Genomic DNA, 24,391 nt, shown 5'->3' with positions numbered 1-24,391 from the left:
AACTAGAAGCACAAGCATTTCGCTACACTCACATTAACATCTGCTAACCATGTGTATGTGACAAAAAAAAATTGTTTTATTTGCCAGTTAGGCTCTACACCCCTTGTAAAGCGGTTTAATGTGCTTAATTTTAAGAAGTTATTTATCCACTTGAGTTGTGATACAAACCTTATCAAAACATATAGGCCTATGGGCTAGGCTAAATGAGGTGTGCGACTATGATTATTTTTAAAGTAGCCAAAAAAAGACATTGTTTCTTGCCTTATGCTGGGCATCATTCACAAATGATAATATATAATTCACAAGCTAATGTTGTCATCCATCAGACTATTCTTGATTTAATCTTGTCTTTACATATACTAAATAACATGTGTGAAATTTGTTATGATTTAGAATGGACCAATATCATGCATCTATCTCGAAACGGGCAGGGTGAAAAATACATGTCACCTATGCACTTAAATAGCTAATGTTCATTTTTTAAATGCCAGCCAGGTAGGCTATACTCCTGTTGTAAAGAGAAGCAATGTACATAATATTAGGAACGTTGAGAAATAAATATAGTAGGCCTAGCCTATATAAAGCTTATTGGATCCTCTTTTTAATAGAGGGCACCACTGTTTTCTCACGCAATTGCATAGCCTATAGAAATATTGTGCAAAATGAGCTCATGAAGTGTTTGATTTGATTTTCGATCACATTTGCATTGTCAGAGTGATTAGAAAGACAGTAGAGTGCAGAGTACCAGGCAGTTAGCAAGTTTGGTAGGCTATTAATGACCATCCGCAGCATCAGAGCTTGGAGAAGCCTAATTACCGTAACTAAACGGTCATGTGGAATTTGACTTCCTTCATGACTTGTGACCACCGGTGTGGCGGTAATATGGACACCGTAACAGCCCTAGTCCTATAGATTGTTGGCGAGTGATTTCCTAACTTGAGCAGGTTGTTCTGGTCAGTCCGGAAGGTTGTATATGACGTAGGAAATCCTCCCCTTACGCTGTCAAATCAAATTTGATTTGTCACATACACACTTTTAGCAGATGTGATTGCAAGTGTAGTGAAATGGTTGTAGGTATATGTCTAGGTATATAGACTGTTGATTAGACTTGCACCCTCTGAGTGTGTATCAACCAGGTGCAGTTATTTCTCCTTGTCAGAGTAATATGCAGGATATGTTCTCTCAGTCGTCTCCGAGTGGCACATGGCTTATTTCTGTCTGTCTGGGTTACAGATAAATTGAGTTTCAGGTTGTCTGAGTGGCTGCCCAGTCTGCCCGCTCAGTGAGACAGACAGATGGCAGTGTTCTTCTCACGTTGTTTAAATCCAGATACAGACATGACTTCAGTTTTGACCCCCTTCGTTTTTTCCCAGATAACAGATGGACTGTATTTGAAAACTTGTGAATTTGTCATCGGCTCTAACTCACAAGAATGAATTCTGTGAAATATTACTAATGCAGTGCGGTCACGTCTGTGTCTTGGCTTCATGGAAAATATCTAAGTAGTTGTATTTCCTTTGTTCTCATCCACATCTTATACTGATCTCACCCTCCATTCTCCGCAGGTGTAGACGTACCCCCCACACCGCCCGCCAAGATGGTGGCCCTGTCCCTGAAGATCTGTGTCCGCCAGTGCAACCTGGTGAAGACCATGCAGTTTGAGCCGTCCACGGCCGTCTACGACGCCTGCAGAATCATCAGAGAGAGGGTTCCCGAAGCCCAGACTGGACAAGGTACAGTCACAAGACACAGACATACAAGCGACTGAGGCCACGTTCAAATTCCTTAATAGAGCATCCTTCCTTAACAGGTGAAAGCAAGGGCACCACGTGGTTTTCATCTGTCCAGTCATGTCTTAGCACTGATTACTTCAAGGAGAATTTGGAAGAATTAGAATGGTACCTGCCTCTCAACACTAGAAACAAGGGCTTAGAAATGCATCATTCATCCTATTGCTAATGGTAACTTCTATTCCTATTGTCTTCCAGCCTCAGACTACGGCCTGTTCCTTTCTGATGAGGACCCCAGGAAAGGAATCTGGCTGGAGTCAGGAAGAACTCTGGATTATTACATGCTGCGGAATGGGGTAAAAACCTACCTAAAGCATACCTACAGTAACCCTTAGTAATCTGACCAGTCCTATACTGTAGCGAGGGTTCTCTACTGTAGCGAGGGTTCTCTACTGTAGCGAGGGTTCTCTACTGTAGCGAGGGTTCTTTGTAGTTGTTGCCATGGAGAAAGTATTTAAAGTATAAGATGTAAGGTGGTGTTGGTGAATAATGTTGACAGATCACATACTGTAACACACACACACTGACACTATTCTTGATGGAAGTCGGTCCTTAAAGATCACACTCATCAAAAATGTGTTCATAGGATGTGTTTTCCATTGGTATTTCCTCTCTAGACAAGTGCTGTGTGTTTAATGCAGGGTGAAGTACCAGGCCTGTTAGAATGACAGAGTATGTAGTTCAGAGGAAAACCTTTTTCATATTTGCTGTGTGAGAAATGAGAGAGTTGTGGGGAAGGAATTAGATTTTCTGCCTTCCGTTCATCCCTCTCTCCTTCGACTGGCTAAATGTTTGATCACTCGCTCTACTTTTCGCCACATTCACAGTTTATCTTTTTCTCTCCCTCCCTCTCAGGATATCCTTGATTACAAGAAGAAACAGAGGCCATTGAAGATCAAGATGCTGGATGGAGCTGTGAAAACCATCATGGTGGACGACTCCAAAACAGTGGGAGAGCTGTTAGTGACAATATGCAGTAGAATAGGTGAGTGGTCTATTATTTGTAAAAACACCTCTCATAGGAAAGCTAGTGAGTTGAGGTTGTCTCAAAGTGATGATATGCAGTAGAATGTGAATCTGCTTCCTTTTGTACCGCAATTAATTCCCCTTAACAATTAACCTGGATTACATGATTTGTTTTAACACCTGTCAAAGGAGAGCCAGTGGTTTGAGGTTGTCTGAAAGCTTTTCCCTGTGATTTCAGGAATCACCAACTACGAGGAGTACTCTCTGATCCAGGAGGTAATGGAGGAGAAGAAGGAGGATGGGCTGGGCACCCTGAAGAAAGACAGGACTCTGCTCCGAGACGAGAGGAAGATGGAGAAACTCAAAGCCAAGCTTCACACAGACGACGACTGTGAGTTTAGGCCAACTTGACTTATTATTTTGAACTCCTAGTGAAGCATAGGGCCTCAGTTGAGGCTAAACATCTTTAGCAGACGCTTTTATCCAGAGCAATTGGGTGTTAAGTGCCTTGCTAAAGGGCACATCAACAGAATGTTCACCTTGTCAGCTTGGGGATTCGAACCAGCAACCTTGGTTACTGGCCAACGCTCTTAACCACGAGGCTACCTGCCACCTCTACAAATTGCCACTAGTTCTGGGAACATGTTGATGCTGAAGCCAATTTAATTTCCCTTATGGTCATTTTTTATAATTCAACCAAGTTGATCATTTGAGCCAAATATGTTTTGAATAAAGTTAGCAGTAACAGGATTATTTAGTTAGCTAACTTGCATCTGCTATCCTTAAGTATTGCTCTGTCGTCTGTTCTGAAAATACATTTGGATACATCTGCGTGTTTCATAAGAGTTTGGACAGAAGCAGCATTATTTCCCGGTTATTGATTTGACATACATTTTTGGTTAAGGTATTATTTTAATAGTGATTTGAGTTGGATACTGTTATCGCACATCAAATTGTATTTTCCTCCTTTTTCCTGAGCAGTAGTGTCCATTTCTCATGTGCTGTAGGCAATAGACGTCTGTCTTGGCCTGATGTGAAGTGTTGAGTCATAATGCCATGGACAGGACAGCTCCTCTCCAGCTTCTAGATATTGGCACATCCATCAAACTGATGGGCAGCTTTACACCACTATTGACATTATCACTACCCCCCTTCAGGGGAACACTGACGCCAACATGGATTTTGGTTTTACAAAATATTGAGTTACCCCTTGAGTTGACTATAATGGAGAGAATTATGGTTAGATTTGTACGTTTATTGAGAATGTCAGAATCTGTGCATTTACGAGTTAATATCAATGTGTGTTCAGTGAACTGGCTTGACCACAGCAGAACGTTCCGTGAGCAGGGGGTGGAGGAGACCGAAACTCTTCTGCTCAGGAGGAAGTTCTTCTACTCAGACCAGAACGTGGACTCACGAGACCCGGTCCAGCTCAACCTGCTCTACGTCCAGGTCTGACCCTCACCGCGGTCTCTCCTCTCCTACTGCTTTTAACACGTCTGTCCTTTCCTCTTCCCTCTCTCCTACTATTTCTTACTCTCTCTCTTTTCATCCTTCCCTCCTCAATAACTCTTTCACTCTCCCTCACTCTCTCCCGCCCCTCTCCTTACCTCTTTCCTCTCTCATGCCTTCTCCTCTGTTGTACTTGTCCTGCATAGTAGTCAGCAATTAAGCTCTTCACCAGAAACATGCTGTAATGGATGAATGTTGATGGATAGAGAACATCTGTTCTGATTTTCTTTTGCCTTTTATAATAATAATTGAACACACACAGCCAGAGCTGGTGCTTCACACTCTGGTGTCTCATTATCACCACCACAATGATTACTGCCTCAAGGTGTGTGTGTGCACGCATGTATATTTTCCTGCATCTCTAAATCATTTCAGTCAGTGCATTTGCGATGTATTGTATTTTGATGTATGCAGCTGGCATATTGAATTTGTGTCATTGTCAAGTCATGGTGGGACTGGGACCCTATTCCTTTGTCTGCTGACAGTGTCCTCTTCTGTGTGACATGGTCCCAGGGGTCCTGCCTAGTCTTTAACACACCTCTCCTCTGACCTCTGCTCTTCCTCAAAAGGACTAAAGCACCACTTCCATTGCTAGTCATATTGTGCTGTCTGTGTGTAATTACCTGTTGTTGTAGTGTGTGTAAATGGCTGTGAGAGATGGTTCAGCCAGATAAAGGATCTGGTTCAATAAGTAGGTATATGAGACTCAGCAGGCTCTCTGTTCTGGGCTCATTATTCTCTGTATGAGAGTTGTCTCAATCAGGCTGATGGGCTGTACAACATTAAGGGATCAGGGTTGAGATGAGGTGATTAGAGGTACTAGAGTTAGACGTCTTTTGTTTTGATAGGTCACCATGGTTGGGGTCAGTTCCATCATTTCAGGAAGTGAATTGTTTCCCAGTCAAGAATGTAAAGAAAATGGAGTCAGCCGCTCCATATTACTAGTGATATAATGGGTTTCATCTTCATCTCTTACCATTCCAGAATTAAAACATCCTTGGAGAACTTTGAGTGGCGCGTCTCTTATGACGGTGATTATATTAAATGTTTGTGTGTTTATCTCTCTCCCAGGCACGAGATGACATCCTAAATAGTTCTCACCCTGTGTCCTTCGACAAGGCCTGTGAGTTTGCAGGGATTCAGGCTCAGATCCAGTTTGGACCGCACATAGAACACAAACACAAACCTGGATTCCTAGAGTAAGCTTCACTTCCTTCTGAAGACTACTTTAACTTTACAGAAGGGAAAGTGGGATACCTAGTCAGTTGTACAACAATGCATTCAACTGAAATGTGTCTTCCGCCTTTAACCCAACCCCTCTGAATCAGGGGAAGGATGATGATGATGATGAACATGGTGATGATGATTTTTATCATGAAGGTGATGCTATTCAGTACAATGAAGACATATTGCTGGAAGGAATGTATTACTTCAGGGTACTGATAGAAATCTGTTATTTGTTTTCATAATACAAATCCTCACCATATTAAATGGGGTTTTGTTGTTTTAAACCAGCAGACTTTTCATGGTTTTATGTATGAACTCTCAACCTGTACCTACCTGTAATCTATTTTAGCCTCAAGGAGTTTCTACCTAAAGAATATATCAAGCAGCGAGGGAATGAAAAGAAAATCTTTCAGGTTGGTCCAGTTTGTTTATGAATCTTATAGAAGTAGATATTGGGGCGGCAGGTAGCCTAGTGGTTAGAGCGTTGGGCCAGTAACCAAAAGGTTGCTAGATTGAATCTGTCGTTCTGCCCTTGAACAAGGCAGTTAACCCACTGTTCCTAGGCCGTCATTGTAACTAAGAATTTGTTCTTAACTGACTTGCCTAGTTAAATAAAAAATATTGCCATTTTATCTTCAATTAATTTGCTTGTTTCTGAATTAATACTTTTTTTGGTTCCTATTCTGTCAACGTCTTAGTCCCATACAACTGCTGATAGTCTAAATAAAAGTATAACCCTGGTGGTTCAAGCACTGAATGCTGATTGGCTGAAAGCCATGGTATATGAGACCGTATACCACAGGTATGACAAAACATTTATTTTTACTGTTCTTTACGTTTGTAACCAGTTTATAATGGCAATAAGGCACCTCTTGGCACCTCTGGGTATATGGCTAATATACCACGGCTAAGGGCTGTTCTTAGGCACGACACAACGCAGAGCACCCCATCATGCCTTACTGCTTTAATATATTCTATTCTATTTTCAAACGCACAGGACCACAAGAACTGTGGTGAGATGACTGAGATAGAAGCTAAAGTAAAGTACGTGAAGCTAGCCAGGTCCCTAAGGACATACGGAGTGTCTTTCTTCCTGGTGAAGGTAAGATTGTGTGTGTGTTTGTGTGTGAAGCACTAGCAGGTGCAGAAATGAGTGGGTTACAGCTGAATATCAGTAGCTTGTTGTTGCAACACTAAGGCCTCGTTGCACTCTTTCATATCAGAGGAATGTCTTCTCTTTGGAGTGGACATAATCCAATCCCACCTGAGCATTAGGTTTAAGACCAATCAGATGACTGAAATATGCTCATCTGGCTTCTACCAAACTACACGTTTCCTAGCCTGGTCCCAGATCTATTTGTGCAACAACCATAGGAGTTGGCTAATACAATACAAATAAGTTCTAGTACCAGGCTAGAAAAACTGACCGCATCATTATTCAGACTCCAGAGTCACACTTTCCTAGTTAAGATATGGCAGAGCAACACAAGACAGTGTGGTAATGATTTGAATGAATTAGACTGAGGAAATATTGCACGTTTTGGCACACCCATTAATCTTATGTAGATATGAGCTAAACAAAAGGGTTAGACACATTTCTTACAAATGCTTCATATCTGGATATAGACGTTCGAGTAGGAGTTCAAGCAATACGTAGAAGTGATGAACAATAAACCTTTTGATTCAAACACATCCCACAGTGGTTTATGAGAAGGTAATATCAAGACAAAGGAGTCGTAGTTGATGGATTTAAATGGCTCTGGTTAAGGTGGTAGAACTGTAGCAAAGCAGTGAACACTAACTTACTCCCATCATCATCACCTCTGTGAGGTTCATTGTGTTCCTGGAAAGTGACCAACTGTGTGCCTGCAGCCTGTGCACTGGAGTGTGGTGTAATGATTACTTCCCTGTGAGCAGGGAGAGAGCGCGAGGGAGGGAGACAGAGAGCGAGCACCTGGAGAGTTAACTAGTGGCTTCTGGCTGCACCTCTGCCAGGCAGGGTCTGTTCTTTTACTGCATACTCCACAGGGAGATAGGAGGGGCCTCTCCTGGCCCTCACCCCTCCAGCTCCCCTGGTCTCCCTGGCCCTCACCCCTCCAGTTCACCTGGTATCCCTGGCCCTCACCCCTCCAGTTCACCTGGTCTCCCTGGCCCTCACCCTTCTAGCTCCCCTGGTCTCCCTGGCCCTCACCCCTCCAGCTCCCCTGGTCTCCCTGGCCCTCACCCCTCCAGTTCACCTGGTCTCCCTGGCCCTCACCCCTCCAGTTCACCTGGTCTCCCTGGCCCTCACCCTTCTAGCTCCCCTGGTCTCCCTGGCCCTCACCCCTCCAGTTCACCTGGTCCCCCTGGCCCTCACCCCTCCAGTTCCCCTGTTAACCCCAGTCCCCCGGTCCTGACCACTCCAGTTCCCCTGTTAACCCCAGCCCTGTGGCCCTCACCACTCCAGTTCCCCTGTTAACCCCAGCCCTGTGGCCCTCACCCCTCCAGTTCCCCTGTTAACCCCAGCCCCCCGGTCCTGACCCCTCCAGTTCCCCTGGCCCTCACCCCTCCAGAGCCCATAGAGACCCACTCCACCAGCAAGGCAGTGTTGAGCAACTCTTAAACACTCCTCACCTCTGTCCCTGTGTCACTCCCAATCATCTCTCCTCTCTCCCTCTGATCAGTCAGAAAAGCCACATGAGATAGAGGGAGAAGGACGCCATTTCTATTTTAGGAAAGTGTGAGTGAAAGGCAGTCCATGATTCTTGATGGATTAGACACATTAAGAACTATCTTAACCGTTCATGTAAATATGAAGTTTAATGAGGTTTTGGATGCTTATTTCACTCTGTTCTCGAATGAAGCTTTGTTGCTTTTTATTTTCCATTGTTTTCTATTGACTGTTTGTAATTGTATTAGAATGATGAATAGTATGAATTTGTTGTGTATTTTCCACTGTTCTCTGAGTGTTAGTTGTTGCTTATTCTCCCATTGTTCCCCAATACGTTTTTGTTGCTTATTCTTCATCATTCTCCAATAGGCTTTTGTTGCTTAATATTTCCCATTGTTCTGTCACACTGTTTCACAGGAGAAGATGAAGAGTAAGAATAAGCTGGTTCCCAGGCTGTTGGGGATAACCAAAGAGTCAGTGATGAGGGTGGAGGAGAAGACCAAAGACGTGGTGCAGGAGTGGCCCCTCACCACTGTAAAGAGATGGGCCGCCTCGCCCAAGAGCTTCACCCTGGTGAGAACCCCAGCGTGTGTGTGTGTGTGTGTCTGGTAAGACTCCCTTCCTCAGTGCTGCCACCTCCACTTCCTATAGTCCACTAGAAGACTGACAGTGTCCACAGAGACCTCTTGTATATTTTATATGCAAACACCAATCCATTATCTGCTCTCTAACATGTATGTCCTTTGTGCTCTATTTCTTAGGTAGATTACACATAGATTGACTCTCAGTAAATGAAATGTTCATCTGAATGTTTCTCTTCTCATAAACAATTAGTATGAAGACTCTTCTCTTCACTCATTCAATTGTTTAACTTAATTTATTGAACAAACCCCCTTTGTCTTGCCTGCCAATGTCTGCCCTTTGTGACTTTACTAAGAGTCAGTGACTAAAGAAATGCCTAATCTAGAAGATCTCTTTTTGTAGACATGCAGTCTTTACCAACACTCAATTGAATTAATCCTCTCTGTGTTGGTACAGTTCAGGAATGTTCCCTCTGTGTCCCAAATAGAACCATATTCCCTTTAAAGTGCTCTACTTTTGACCGGAGGGAATAGGGTGCCATTTGGCATGCAGCCTCTGTACCTTGATACTGAGGAAGCTGTTGAAGTTGAGCTGTACCTTTTGGTGAATGCTTTTAAATATATTCATAGAATTTTATTCAACCAATCATGCGTATTCCTTTGTGGAGATCCTTTCATCCATTTTCAAACCCCTGTTGGCAGGGTCAGATCAGTTTCATATTCTAAAAGATGATTTCCAGAAATATGACTAAGAAATATAGAAGGATATTCTATGGAATGTCTCCTGATATTTAACGTCCGAAGTGATTTTCTTCTTTCCCCACACAGTTTCTTCCATGCAAAGTGTGCCTTTTATACAACAATAACTGTAATTGGTTTAACCTGACAGTGGCTACAGCCTGCTAACAGTTTGATGTCTAGCCTCCAGCAGCACAATGTCTGGCGTCTGTTATAACAAACTTATTCCATACGTTCACATTAATCCCCACACACTGAGCCAAGTCCTCTATGTAAACAAATGACAAGTGAAGCCACTGCAGTGGTTGGGATCTTGCTCTGAATATTATTCCAGTAAGAGATGCTGTATACAGTTTGCCATTAGCTGGAGCATTTGTCATGAACCTCTGCGTGTTATTCCAGTGTGAGATGCAGCATTTGGCGTTGCTGGCCTGTGTTTGACTGTTGTAGGATTTGGTATGAAGCAGTGTGTGTTTGTTTCTGGTAGGGATGTGTAGGATTTGGTATCATCCTCTGTTTGTCTGTTGTAGGCTTTTGTAATAGTCCAGTATAAAATGCTATATTTGGTATGGACCTCTGCTGTAGGATTTTGTAATAGTCCAGTATAAAATGCTATATGTGGTATGGACCTCTGCTGTAGGATTTTGTAATAGTCCAGTATAAAATGCTATATTTGGTATGGACCTCTGCTGTAGGATTTTGTAATAGTCCAGTATAAAATGCTATATGTGGTATGGACCTCTGCTGTAGGCTTTTGTAATAGTCCAGTATAAAATGCTATATTTGGTATGGACCTCTGCTGTAGGATTTTGTAATAGTCCAGTATAAAATGCTATATGTGGTATGGACCTCTGCTGTAGGCTTTTGTAATAGTCCAGTATAAAATGCTATATGTGGTATGGACCTCTGCTGTAGGATTTTGTAATAGTCCAGTATAAAATGCTATATGTGGTATGGACCTCTGCTGTAGGATTTTGTAATAGTCCAGTATAAAATGCTATATGTGGTATGGACCTCTGCTGTAGGATTTTGTAATAGTCCAGTATAAAATGCTATATTTGGTATGGACCTCTGCTGTAGGATTTTGTAATAGTCCAGTATAAAATGCTATATGTGGTATGGACCTCTGCTGTAGGCTTTTGTAATAGTCCAGTATAAAATGCTATATGTGGTATGGACCTCTGCTGTAGGATTTTGTAATAGTCCAGTATAAAATGCTATATGTGGTATGGACCTCTGCTGTAGGATTTTGTAATAGTCCAGTATAAAATGCTATATGTGGTATGGACCTCTGCTGTAGGATTTTGTAATAGTCCAGTATAAAATGCTATATTTGGTATGGACCTCTGCTGTAGGCTTTTGTAATAGTCCAGTATAAAATGCTATATGTGGTATGGACCTCTGCTGTAGGATTTTGTAATAGTCCAGTATAAAATGCTATATGTGGTATGGACCTCTGCTGTAGGATTTTGTAATAGTCCAGTATAAAATGCTATATGTGGTATGGACCTCTGCTGTAGGATTTTGTAATAGTCCAGTATAAAATGCTATATGTGGTATGGACCTCTGCTGTAGGCTTTTGTAATAGTCCAGTATAAATGCTATATGTGGTATGGACCTCTGCTGTAGGATTTTGTAATAGTCCAGTATAAAATGCTATATTTGGTATGGACCTCTGCTGTAGGATTTTGTAATAGTCCAGTATAAAATGCTATATGTGGTATGGACCTCTGCTGTAGGATTTTGTAATAGTCCAGTATAAAATGCTATATTTGGTATGGACCTCTGCTGTAGGCTTTTGTAATAGTCCAGTATAAATGCTGTATGTGGTATGGACCTCTGCTGTAGGATTTTGTAATAGTCCAGTATAAATGCTATATGTGGTATGGACCTCTGCTGTAGGATTTTGTAATAGTCCAGTATAAATGCTATATGTGGTATGGACCTCTGCTGTAGGATTTTGTAATAGTCCAGTATAAATGCTATATGTGGTATGGACCTCTGCTGTAGGATTTTGGGGAGTACCAGGAGAACTACTACTCAGTCCAGACCACTGAGGGAGAACAAATCTCTCAGCTCATCGCTGGATACATCGACATCATCCTCAAAAAGGTGAGTGTGGAAAACCCTTTCCCATTGTAGCTACATCTTCCTTGATTATTGATTATCGACTTGTTGAAGTGAGCGACACTGCTTCTAGAAAACATCAATACTCCCATGCATGTCCAAATAGTTATGCCTAAACTTACCTGCCAATCACAATATGTGTTGCCTTTTAGAGATAGAATAGCCATTGTCACCTTTGTGATCCAAATGTCACTTTGGGAATTTCTCTCTCTTTCTCTCTGTCTCTGTAGAAGCAAAGTAAAGACCGTTTTGGTTTAGAAGGAGATGAAGAATCCACCATGCTGGAAGAATCCGTCTCCCCAAAGAAGTATGTGAACTGTTATATAATGCTCAGTAACACACAATAGTACTGTCCTACAGACCAGGGTTGTGTTCATTAGGGCATGCAACAGAAAACATTTTAAAATTAAAAATAGTGTTTATTATTGGAGAGGGCCAAGTAGTCTCGTCTGTTTTTGTCCGTTTTCTTCCGTTCAGTGGCTAATGAAGACAACATGGCCTCAGTCCCATTTTTATGTTCCAGCTATAATGTATAGATCTCATAAATACACCTGCCTGTACTCATGAACACTCCCCTCAGTGAGGATAGTATTGTCCCTTAGGATCAACTTCCTCTGTTGGAGTTCCTCTGTTCTCTCCGCCCGGATAAACAACATTTTTATCTGGACTTCCCTAATTACACGCGTATTAGTCCCTTTATCTACATAGAGCTGTCGTTAAATAACGTAAGCTGTTTTCCTGTCTAGTCTCAATTGATGTTTCCTTTCCTGTACTGAGGGAATATTGGCCTTGGTAGTGTCCCAAATGGCTCCCTATTTAGTGCATTACTTTTGGCCAGAACCCTATGTGCCCTGATCAAAAGTAGCACACTGATTAGGGAATAGGGTGCCATTTGAGACGCAGACCTTGTGTTGTTCCTTTATCTGGGCCAGTCAGTGTGGAGGATAGCATAGAGAGCCTAAGGGAAAACACAGGCATTAATTCTGCAAACTCACAGGAAACCAAACCTGGAAGGCTTCATCTGAAGAATAACAGAGTCTTGTTCCTGGAAGAACACAATGAAGGTTTGATGTCGGCCGTGGTTCCCACACACACACACACACACACACACCGAGTCTGAAAAACAGACACCACCATCCTTTGATAGTTGGACCACCTGTGGATGGGAAAGGTGACGCCTGAAATGCTATCGATAATTATGTGATCAATATTAAGTATCACAGATGTGTTTTTTCTAAAATCATGCACAGATCATAGTTAATTCATGTAGAATTTGTCTGTTTATCTGCGTTTTTCCAGGTCGACGATCCTGCAGCAGCAGTTTAACCGTGTGGGTCGTGTGGAGCATGGTTCTGTGGCTCTACCAGGGGTGATCAGGTCTGGCTCTATAGGAGCAGAGTCTCTCAGCATGGGCACCATGCCTTCTGCACAGCAACAGGTCATCATGGGACAGATGCACCGAGGACACATGCCACCACTGGTGAGAGCAGGAATGCAATGTTGCATGTTCTCTCTCTCACACACACACACACACTTTCTCTTTCTCCCCCTCTTCTTTCTGTTTCTCTCTCCACCTTTCTCTCTCTCTCCCCCTATCTCTCTCGCACATCCTCTTTTAATATATATATCTCTCTCTCATATCTCTATACGTGTTCAGTAGATATTGATCATGTCTGTGTGTTTATTCTCTCCAGAGCTCGGCCCAGCAGGCCCTGATGGGGACCATCAACACCAGTATGCAGGCAGTACAGCAGGCACAGGCTGATCTGGGAGAGGTGGACAACCTGCCTCCTCTGGGACAGGACATGGTGTGGACACACACACACACACAGACAGACAGACAGACAGACAGACAGACAGACAGACAGACAGACAGACAGACAGACAGACAGACAGACAGACAGACAGACAGACAGACAGACAGACAGACAGACAGACAGACAGACAGACAGACAGACAGACAGACAGACAGACAGACAGACAGACACTTATCTCCACTGGGACAGGACATGGTGTGGACACACAGACACACACACACACACACACACACACACACACACACACACACACACACACACACACACACACACACACACACACACACACACACACACACACACACACACACACACACACACACACACACTTATCTCCTCTGGGACAGGACATGGTGTGGACACACACACACACACACACACACACACACACACACACTTATCTCCTCTGGGACAGGACATGGTGTGGATACACAGACACACACACACACACACACACACACTTATCTCCACTGGGACAGGACATGGTGTGGACACACACACACACACACACACACACACACACACACACACACACACACACACACACTTATCTCCTCTGGGACAGGACATGGTGTGGACACACAGACACACACACACACACACACACACACACTTATCTCCTCTGGGACAGGACATGGTGTGGACACACAGACACACACACACACACACACACTTATCTCCTCTGGGACAGGACATGGTGTGGATACACACACACACACACACACACACACACACACACACACACACACACACACACACACACACACACACACTTGTCTCCACTGGGACAGGACATGGTGAGGTGGACATACAACAGCATACTGACCGTCACACACGGACAAGCACACACAGCACTCAGCTAATTTCATGCCCTATTAACTTATAATTAAGTTGTTAATACTCTTAAAGCTTCTGATCCAAATCTTTACATTTTATATTGTAATTTTCTGACGTTTGATTTTTATGCTTAATGGCATGTTTAATGTATGTACATAACACTCCTTAAAATAAATGTAACTACGTCTATGCTCACCCTAGTGCTCTTTCCTCAATGCCATTCTCCCTGCTTCAGCTCCTAGATCACCATTCATCCTTCAACTCCCATCCTGACTTTCTGATGTTTAATTGTTCTTATTTACTTGTATGTTCTGCAATTCAGCTTTTAGCTGCCAAGTACCACCTTCATGTAATAATTCTGATGAACCAGTACCATCTCTCTCCTCCAGGCGTCCAAGGTGTGGATCCAGAACAAGGTGGATGAGTCCAAACATGAGATCCACTCCCAGGTGGACGCCATCACCGCAGGAACAGCTTCTGTGGTCAACCTCACCGCTGGTACGTGGCTTTGGGATGACTCATGAAATGACATGTTCAATGGAAGAGCTGAATATTCCAGTGCTGTTGAAGTGACAGTAAAAAGGTTTTGAGTTTACATTTTTACAAGCAGTTTTTTTCTTCATTTTTACATCTTGCGGTTTTAAATTATTCACACTTGACATTTTTCAAATTAATGATCTGGTTTTCATTACGTGTAAATCTACAGTAATGATGAACTGTTATCCATTATAATGTGTACTAGTGGGCCATGCAAGCTGGCAGTATTCTTCATATCATTGGTTTGGTGCCATGCTGAACCCAGCCAAGGGACAGTCGGTGCTTCAACCATCTGTTTCAATATAAGGGGACTTCCCTGCTCTGTTGTCCAGTAGCAATCAGAGAAGAGTGCTGATTGAGGATCAGTTTGGCCTTTTAGGCCATCGTATAGTGATTAAGATGACATGGACCGGGGATCCTGATCCTGGACCAGCGCTCTGAGATGCTTTATACGGTCCCTGACCCTTTTCCCCTTTTATCTAAACGTCTGGTCATTTCCACCAGCAGCCTCATGTCTAAACAGAATGATCTAATGTGACATGCTGAGTTGACTGGCTGAGTGTAACATGGGTACATGTTTGTGACACATACTGGCTCACTGTACTGCACCCTGTTAGGTCCCCAGAGGACAGGCCAGAAGGGCTTGAGATGGTTAACTTGGCTCTCTTTATCTTTCTGTCTCTCTCTGCTCTCTCTCTCTTCCTTCCTCGCTCCCTCTTATAGGCGACCCGACAGACACAGACTACACTGCAGTGGGCTGTGCCATCACCACCATCTCCTCCAACCTGACAGAGATGTCTAAGGGTGTGAAGCTACTGGCTGCTCTTATAGAGGACGACACGGGCGGGAGCAATGACCTTATGGGTGCCGCTAGGAACCTTGCTGGGGCCGTCTCTGACCTGCTCAAGGCTGTGGAACCTGCCTCCGGAGAGGTGAGACAGGGCTGGCGGAGGCAGATAACTCAACTCTGGTCCAGGAGAGCCCAGAGTGTTTACGGCGTTTGTTCCAGCTTAGTGCAAAGCAAGCACACTTGAAACAATAGCCTGCAGATTGGCCTACTGCGGCTTTCCGTGGCCAGAGTTCTTTACCAACAATGCTTTAGCCCAACACCTGTGGTATCTGAAGAGCACATGAGCTAGCTTCTACACATGATTCAACGTTATAGACTTACTTGGACCTCTCATTAAGTTCCATTGTCCCTGATATAAGGCATTTTATATTGTCTTTATTAAAAGAACAAACATCACAGTTTATCTTTTCCCAGTTGTATTGCCTGTAAAGAGAGGGTAACAGAAGGCTGTAGAGTGCGTTAGGTTTGACCTCTAGTTGATTGGAAGTGTTTATACTGTACTTATCACTAATGCACCACTGGCCTCAATAATACCAACTGAGCTCTTACTGTATTCATATGGTGGCACTCCTCCCAGTTACAAGGCTTAATTTGATTACTATTTCCCTTTTTTAGGGAGTGTGTGTGTGTCATGTGTTGGCTGTCTATTGTATTCCTGCCCTCATGTCTGAACAGAGACAGGCGGCCAGAGACCGACAGCCAGGCAGAACCATAACAAAATATGGCCATTTGAGCTATTCACCCTTCCTTTGCTACTGTGTTTTGTTCACGTTGAACAAAACAAAGCCCGGTGAGGATAATTCTGTTGTGAATGATTCATCACTGCCATGTTGAATAATGGATTTCACATAGACCTGCACCTGCAGGCCCAGTTCACTACGCTCACAATGTTCTCTTCAAGGCCAGTTGGGATAATAATGTTTTTGGGAGATTCTGTCTTGACAATATGAAAATACCCTGATGTGGATTCAGAAATACAGTAGCTCATCTATGCTAGTCTGGTGTGTCGACTTTCTGAGGCTAAGCGTAGATGCCGAGCCAGCTGTAATTTAGGTCTACCTACCGTAGACCCCACGTGGGCTAACCCTTGTGCCATAGCTGTACTCTGACTTCCTGTTCCCTCAGCCCCGTCAGACAGTGCTGAGTGCAGCAGGCAGTATAGGCCAGGCCAGTGGAGACCTGCTGCTTCAGATAGGAGAGAACGAGTCAGACGAGAGGTTCCAGGTAAGAGTCTGTTTATTTTCACTTTTCTCATTACAACCGTTCACATGCGATTCAGACTCAGCACATTTAGAGGGATTATTCTGCTGTTGCACCCAATCTGAATTTCAAGCGTAACCTTTGCTTATTAGAATTTATTAAGAGGGATGGACATGAATAATGGTGATGACGATTTCAGGAGGTGCTGATGAACCTGGCCAAGGCGGTGGCCAACGCGGCAGCCATGATGGTGCTGAAGGCTAAGAACGTGGCCCAGGTGGCAGACGACACGGTCCTACAGAACAGAGTCATCGCTGCTGCCACGCAGTGTGCCCTCTCCACCTCCCAGCTGGTCGCCTGTGCCAAGGTACAACACTGTAGACCTTTCACACACTCCCACTGACATTTCATCATGATGAGAATGATGTGAGAAGGTATAAGGTTTGTGGCAGTGCTACGGTGGATAATTCAACAACAGTAGCTATGATTCTTCCACTTCAGGAACCCCAGGTAAAGTTACTAACTTCAATAATATACACGTAGATGTTCAACGGAAGTGTTTTTGATCTTACATGATTTGTTTACTTCATCTTTGTTTCTCTTTCAACACATTCACTCATTTTTCTCCATCATCCCTTCCTCTCCAGGTGGAGACTCTCACCATCAGTGCTCTGGTGTTCCAGGAGCAGCTGCTCTCGCCCTTCCTGTCCCTCTCTAACTCTATATCCCTCTCTCACATGCTCACTTTCTCCATCTCCCTGCAGGTGGTGAGTCCCACCATCAGCTCCCCAGTGTGCCAGGAGCAGCTGATTGAGGCAGGGAAGCTGGTGGACCGCTCAGTGGAGGGCTGTGTCCAGGCCTGTCTGTCTGCCACAGTCGACGGGGAGATGCTGAAGCAGGTGAGCGGAGTTGGGGTCAATCTGGAGCGGAGTCCATCTCAATTTCAGTACAATTTTCTCATATAGAAGCATTGAGGAACATTGAAATGGGTTTGTCAGTGTACTTCCTGAATTGACTGAAAGTTGAATTGAAACTGAATTGAGACACATCCTGTAGGTGAGTGCTGCAGCCAGTGTTGTCGGTCAGGCCCTGGGGGACCTGCTGGAGCACGTATGCCACTACGGCTCCCACGGCGAGCCCATTGGTCGCTACGACCAGGCCACCGACACCATCATGACCGTAACAGAGAGCATCTTCAGCTCCATGGGAGACGCAGGTGAGGAGGGAAGGGGATTCCCTAGTAGTGGTAGTGATGAAGTCGCTAAATAGAACTGAATAGAATTAAATGCTTGATTTAATAAAGCTTGATTTAATAAAGCTTGATTTAATTGTTTCAATTGATGAATGTTTGTTGATATTTAGATTTAAGGCCTATTGGTGTATAGAAAGTGTCTGCCATCTACTCTATAGAACCTCATTCTGTTCTGTACTGTGGCCAACCAGTTGAAGAATGCTGGCTTTCAGCCAACAGCAAATATGTGGGTTCCAGTCACACCTGACATAAAAGCCTCAGTTAGTTGAGTATAAAAATGTATTGGAAATAGACTCATTCTCTCTCCCAGGGGAGTGTTGGCAGATTGGCTTGAGTTCTCGATGCTGGCTGCCAGATGCCTGCAGTTTAAAGCCATGTGTTCTTTAATAGAGAGAATAACTACCCATCTCTCATCTCCTTGGACTGGCAGGATTTAGTCATACAGTAGCCTAACTTTGTCTGGTTCTCTCTCTCCTCTTGCTGACTCGCTCTCTTGCTCGCTGACTCTCTCTCGCGCACACACACGTCTCCACCCCCTCTACTTCTACCCATCCCCCTCTTTCTCTCCTCTGTCTCCCCTCTCAGGAGAGATGGTTCGTCAGGCCAGGGTCCTGGCTCAGGCCACCTCTGACCTGGTGAATGCCATGCGGTCAGATGCTGAGGTGGAAGTGGATGTTGACAACTCTAAGAAGCTACTTGCTGCAGCTAAACTACTGGCAGACGCCACAGCCAGGATGGTGGAGGCTGCTAAGGTACAGTACGTAATAATGGCTTACTGACTGTGCTAAGCTTTCGGTCAACGACAACCTTTGTCAGAACCGGTCTGATGAAGGTCGTTGTTCATTAAAAGCGTAGCACATTAAGCACTGAAACTTGCATCTGATCAAGTGTGCGGAGACCTCTTTTCATTTATTTAGTAAAAAGGGTTTAGAGACGTCAAACTCATTCCACAGAGGCCCAGTGTCTGCTGGTTTTCACTCCACCCTTGTACTTGATTGAGAAATTAAGGTCACTGATTAGTAAATAACTCCCCTCACCTGGTTGTCAATCAATCAATCAAATGTATTTATAAAGCCCTTCTTACATCAGCTGATGTCACAAAGTGCCTTACAGAAAACAAGCCTAAAACCCCTAACAGCAAGCAATGCAGGTGTAGAAGCATGGTGGCTCAGAAAAACTCCCTAGAAAGGCCAGAACCTTGGAAGAAACCTAGAGAGGAACCAGGCTATGAGGGGTGGCCAGTCCTCTTCTGGCTGTGCCGGGTGGAGATTATAACAGAACATGGCCAAAAGCACAGCCCCCACACCACTAGAGGGATATCTTCAAGCACCAACTTACCATCCTGAGACAAGGCAGAGTATAGCCCACGAAGATCTCCCCCACGGCACAACCCAAGGGGGGGCGCCAACCCAGACAGGAAGATCACGTCAGTGACTCAACCCACTCAAGTGATGCACCCCTCCTAGGGACGGCATGGAAGAGCACCAGTAAGTCAGTGACTCAGCCCCTGTAATAGGGTTTGAGGCAGAGAATCCCATTGGAGAGAGGGGAACCGGCCAGGTGGAGACAGCAAGGGCGGTCTTAATTGAATGGAAACACTAAAAACCTGCACACATTAGGCCCTCCGTGGAATGAGTTTGACTCCCCTGGGTTGTAGATTCTCCATTATGTATGTACTAGAGGAGTTGTCCAAATGGAAGGTTAGTAAAGTAGGTTGTACTAAAGTAGTATATTACAGATTCGTCATCTACACAACTAGAGCAGTGAAATTCCTCAAACTCCCTTCCAAGAACGATGATCTGTCCTGTTCGTTGTTTTCCCCATCCTGTACACACAAGGTGACCTTTTCGTTGTCTGCCTGGATGTGCTGGGGAAAAGAGGACCCGGCTGGAGTCCCTAGAGAGAGATGTCTGTTTTTGAATCCCAGAATGTCTGTCAGAGCAGTGTATGGCCGCAGCAGGATGTCTCATGTTGTCCCTCAGATCACTATGTTCCCATGAAGTGACCTCATCACTAATGAACCACCAGTGACCTCTGAGGTATCACTGATTGTACTGCTGTGACCAGCTATGGTGGCCTTCCTATTTAAACACCACCCAGAGACCAAGAGACTGAGCAGTTCTCACTGACTGGAGGAGGACAGGCATCGCTATGGGGTCTGAAAGAATTTGGCTAGTCTAACCTCTTTCTATGTCATACTTTCTCTAAAAATGGCCCTTTCCAGTGAGAAACTACAGGTTGTAATTCGCAGAGCTGCCAGTGTATTGTTTGTTTTTATTTAACCTTTATTTAACTAGGCAAGTCAATTAAGAACAAATTCTTATTTACAATTTACATTGACATGCATTTCATGTATGTTTGATATGGTTATCCAAATGGGGTTGTATTGCATTTGATTACATTCATTCAAACCAGAGCTTTTTCCACAGTGCTATTTGGGTGCTTCCAGGTTGTCTAATTAAATATCCGTCTACTTTTATTCAGGCAGTCCACTTGATTCTTCATCTGCTCCTCAGCCTTACAGACAAGTATTAATGTCCCTGCCATCATGAATGCTAAATGGGGCCATATCTTACAGCTGGTTAAATGCTTTTGATTCCACATTAATCACATTATAGCAGCTATCTTTATCACTGTCAATGAAGGATTTGCCCAGCCACTGTTTCCTTGGTAACTGTCAGAAAGGGGACTGTATTCAACACTACCCCTAGTTGCAGGTAGCCTAGCAGTTAGAGCGTTGGGCAGGTAACCAAAAGATCTGTTGATCTGCCCTTGAGCAAGGTACTTAACCCTAATTGCTCCAGGGTTGCCGTCAACATTGGCTGATCCCTGGCTGTAACTTTCAGAGGGTCTCGGGGGGGGGGTTTATGCACAAAAAATATATATATTATATATATTATATTATATGATGCTATATAAGCATCATATAATTGATTGATTGAGGGTAGAGAATGTTTTGCTGAGGCATGGTGAAAGGATTGTGTCAGTAGTGGGGAGTCCACAGAAGATGGCAGCTCTTCGTTTGGCTTTCTCTCAAAGCTGTGTGCTGAGAAATCTGGACATAAGCCATGTGGTTTAATTTCGGACACTATGTTTCATTTACAATCCCTTTTATTATTAGAATACGATTGGTTTTCCCTTCAGTGACTATTTCCGATCACACATACAGTGGGGAGAACAAGTATTTGATACACTGCCGATTTTGAAGGTTTTCCTACTTACAAAGCATGTAGAGGTCTGTAATTTTTATCATAGGTACACTTCAACTGTGAGAGACGGAATCTAAAACAAAAATCCAAAAAATCACATTGTATGATTTTTAAGTAATTAATTTGCATTTTATTGCATGACATAAGTATTTGATAACCTACCAACCAGTAAGAATTCCGGCTCTCACAGACCTGTTAGTTTTTCTTTAAGAAGCCCTCCTGTTCTCCACTCATTACCTGTATTAACTGCACCTGTTTGAACTTGTTACCTGTATAAAAGACACCTGTACACACACTCAATCAAACAGACTCCAATCTCTCCACAATGGCCAAGACCAGAGAGCTGTGTAAGGACATCAGGGATAAAATTGTAGACCTGCACAAGGCTGGGATGGGCTACAGGACAATAGGCAAGCAGCTTGGTGAGAAGGCAACAACTGTTGGCGCAATTATTAGAAAATGGAAGAAGTTGAAGATGACGGTCAACCACACTCGGTCTGGGGCTCCATGCAAGATCTCACCTCGTGGGGCATCAATGATCATGAGAAAGGTGAGGGATCAGCCCATAACTACACGGCAGGACCTGGTCAATGACCTGAAGAGAGCTGGGACCACAGTCTCAAAGAAAACCATTAGTAACACACTACACCGTCATGGATTGAAATCCTGCAGCGCATGCAAGGTCCCCCTGCTCAAGCCAGCGCATTTCCAGGCCCGTCTGAAGTTTGCCAATGACCATCTGGATGATCCAGAGGAGGAATGGGAGAAGGTCATGTGGTCTGATGAGACAAAAATAGAGCTTTTTGGTCTAAACTCCACTCGCCGTGTTTGGAGGAAGAAGAAGGTTGAGTACAACCCCAAGAACACCCTCCCAACCGTGAAGCATGGAGGTGGAAACATCATTCTTTGGGGATGCTTTTCTGCAAAGGGGACAGGACGACTGCACCATATTGAGGGGAGGATGGATGGGGCCATGTATCGCGAGATCTTGGCTAAAAACCTCCTTCCCTCAGTAAGAGCATTGAAGATGGGTCGTGGCTGGATCTTCCAGCATGACAACGACCCGAAACACACAGCCAGGGCAACTAAGGAGTGGCTCCGTAAGAAGCATCTCAAGGTCCTGGAGTGGCCTAGCCAGTCTCCAGACCTGAACCCAATAGAAAATCTTTGGAGGGAGCTGAAAGTCCGTATTGCCCAGCGACAGCCCCGAAACCTGAAGGATCTGGAGAAGGTCTGTATGGAGGAGTGGGCCAAAATCCCTGCTGCAGTGTGTGCAAACCTGGTCAATAACTACAGGAAACGTATGATCTCTGTAATTGCAAACAAAGGTTTCTGTACCAAATATTAAGTTCTGCTTTTCTGATGTATCAAATACTTATGTCATGCAATAAAATGCAAATTAATTACTTAAAAATCATACAATGTGATTTTCTGGATTTTTGTTTTAGATTCCGTCTCTCACAGTTGAAGTGTACCTATGATAAAAATTACAGACGTCTACATGCTTTGTAAGTTGGAAAACCTGCAAAATCGGCAGTGTATCAAATACTTGTTCTCCCCACTGTAGGTGACCAGTTAACCTGGCGTACAGGAAGCAGTGAATAGTATGAATAATAGCCTGTACTGGGCTGGCTAACATGACACACTGTTATGAAGAAAGTGTTTTGCATTTCAACAGTCAATCACATTATTCCCCTCTACTCTTGAGGATTTAGTACTGTAACGTCTCTTCACATTAGTCTGGGCTTACTATAAACATCACCTTGTGGCTGTGGGTGGTATGTTTTTAGTGTGTGTGTGTATTAGTGAGATATAAGATGGCTGCTGTAATGTACTGTAGAGGGTTACATTCAGCAGCAGGTGAGGGAAGCGCCTGGCTGCTTAATTAACTAAATGGCATGGAGGCTTAGGCTCTAGATTCTCTTCATTCCCTCAACAATAGGACGCACAGAGGCTCTTAGGATATTGGTTTGTGTGTACTGAACCCAGTCACGTACAATCAGAGACAGCTGGAGAGAAAGAGAGAGGTAAAGAGAGCTGGAGCCAGAGGAGGAGGTAATGAAAAGGAATCTTGACGTTTCCTCAGCAACAAGATGTTGATAGATAGACAAAGAAGAGCTGCTGTCATTACAAACGGACATGATTACAGTTGGACTTTCCCTGGATGCATCTCCATCTGCTCCAGTTTAATGATAGATGAGGTGTCTTCCTTTGTCTCTGTTTGTCTGTCTGTCTCTGGGGGTGTGTGTGTGTGTGTGTGTGTGTGTGTAACAGGGCGCAGCAGCATACCCAGAGAACGAGGACCAGCAGCAGAGACTGAGGGAGGCAGCTGAGGGGTTACGCGTGGCCACCAACGCTGCAGCTCAGAACGCCATCAAGAAGAAGCTCATTAACAGGCTCGAGGTCAGTTGGATGGGTCTGAGCTAGGCTGGGCAGAGCCATATATATGTACAGTATACCTATGGGTGGCGCCGCGAGTTTGGTGCTAAGATGGCGTCCCATTAATGGGTTTGCAAAACTCTGTATATGGCTCTGGGGCTGAGTAACCAGGCACTTCCACTTGCTTCTCCTCATCATAGCTCTTGCTCTACATACACACCACATTGTCAATCACATGGAAAACAACAGGCTTTGAGTGAAAGTCTAGAAATAGTATTTTTTTATATGCTGTATTATTTGGGGCTTTAGGTTAACGTGCAGAGGTGATTACATTACCAGAGTTATTATTTCCAACTGCTGATGTAAACCATGCAAGAACAGTTATATACAGTACAGGACATTACTGAGTGTGTTTGGAGAGCTACAGTGTACTCTGTGTACATTCAACTGTTATAGAAACTTCCTTTCCCTTCCTGTTTACATTCTGAGAAGTCCTTGTATGTTTTCCCTCATATGAAAGTAGAGACCATCCAGTATCATTCTTCGATCGTCATCCTACTAGCCACTGAAATGTAAAAGGAGCATTTTACATATGACTGTTGAACGTGGAATGAGGGAGAGCTCGGTTTGTTGTTTTGGAAAGTTTGGTGTTTTGGAAGTGTGTTATAAAGTTTCTTAATATCTAGCTACCTTTTTGAGTTTGGATCCCGAGACGCAGT

At 44.0% G+C, this 24,391-nt stretch overlaps 1 protein-coding gene across 1 annotated transcript in view; it reads left to right on the top strand.

The window, feature by feature from the left end:
• The window catches only part of LOC139575815 (talin-2-like), a 130,882-nt gene that overhangs the window by 60,185 nt on the left and 46,306 nt on the right, over positions 1-24,391 (top strand). Inside the window, exons 2-22 of the mRNA XM_071401144.1 lie at positions 1,566-1,733; positions 1,989-2,086; positions 2,646-2,775; positions 2,995-3,147; positions 4,066-4,208; positions 5,340-5,467; positions 5,845-5,908; positions 6,493-6,597; positions 8,563-8,718; positions 11,475-11,576; positions 11,822-11,898; positions 12,891-13,071; positions 13,286-13,399; positions 14,635-14,743; positions 15,506-15,714; positions 16,758-16,856; positions 17,032-17,199; positions 17,597-17,731; positions 17,889-18,048; positions 18,670-18,836; positions 23,568-23,696. Coding sequence (XP_071257245.1) covers positions 1,598-1,733; positions 1,989-2,086; positions 2,646-2,775; positions 2,995-3,147; positions 4,066-4,208; positions 5,340-5,467; positions 5,845-5,908; positions 6,493-6,597; positions 8,563-8,718; positions 11,475-11,576; positions 11,822-11,898; positions 12,891-13,071; positions 13,286-13,399; positions 14,635-14,743; positions 15,506-15,714; positions 16,758-16,856; positions 17,032-17,199; positions 17,597-17,731; positions 17,889-18,048; positions 18,670-18,836; positions 23,568-23,696 — 2,763 coding nt within the window. The 5' untranslated portion in view covers positions 1,566-1,597. The remainder of the gene's footprint in view (positions 1-1,565; positions 1,734-1,988; positions 2,087-2,645; positions 2,776-2,994; positions 3,148-4,065; positions 4,209-5,339; positions 5,468-5,844; positions 5,909-6,492; positions 6,598-8,562; positions 8,719-11,474; positions 11,577-11,821; positions 11,899-12,890; positions 13,072-13,285; positions 13,400-14,634; positions 14,744-15,505; positions 15,715-16,757; positions 16,857-17,031; positions 17,200-17,596; positions 17,732-17,888; positions 18,049-18,669; positions 18,837-23,567; positions 23,697-24,391) is intronic.

This window comes from Salvelinus alpinus, chromosome 5, assembly GCF_045679555.1.
Source record: "Salvelinus alpinus chromosome 5, SLU_Salpinus.1, whole genome shotgun sequence".
Taxonomy (NCBI): Eukaryota; Metazoa; Chordata; class Actinopteri; order Salmoniformes; family Salmonidae; genus Salvelinus; species Salvelinus alpinus.
This window is presented reverse-complemented; position numbering and strand designations above follow the sequence as displayed.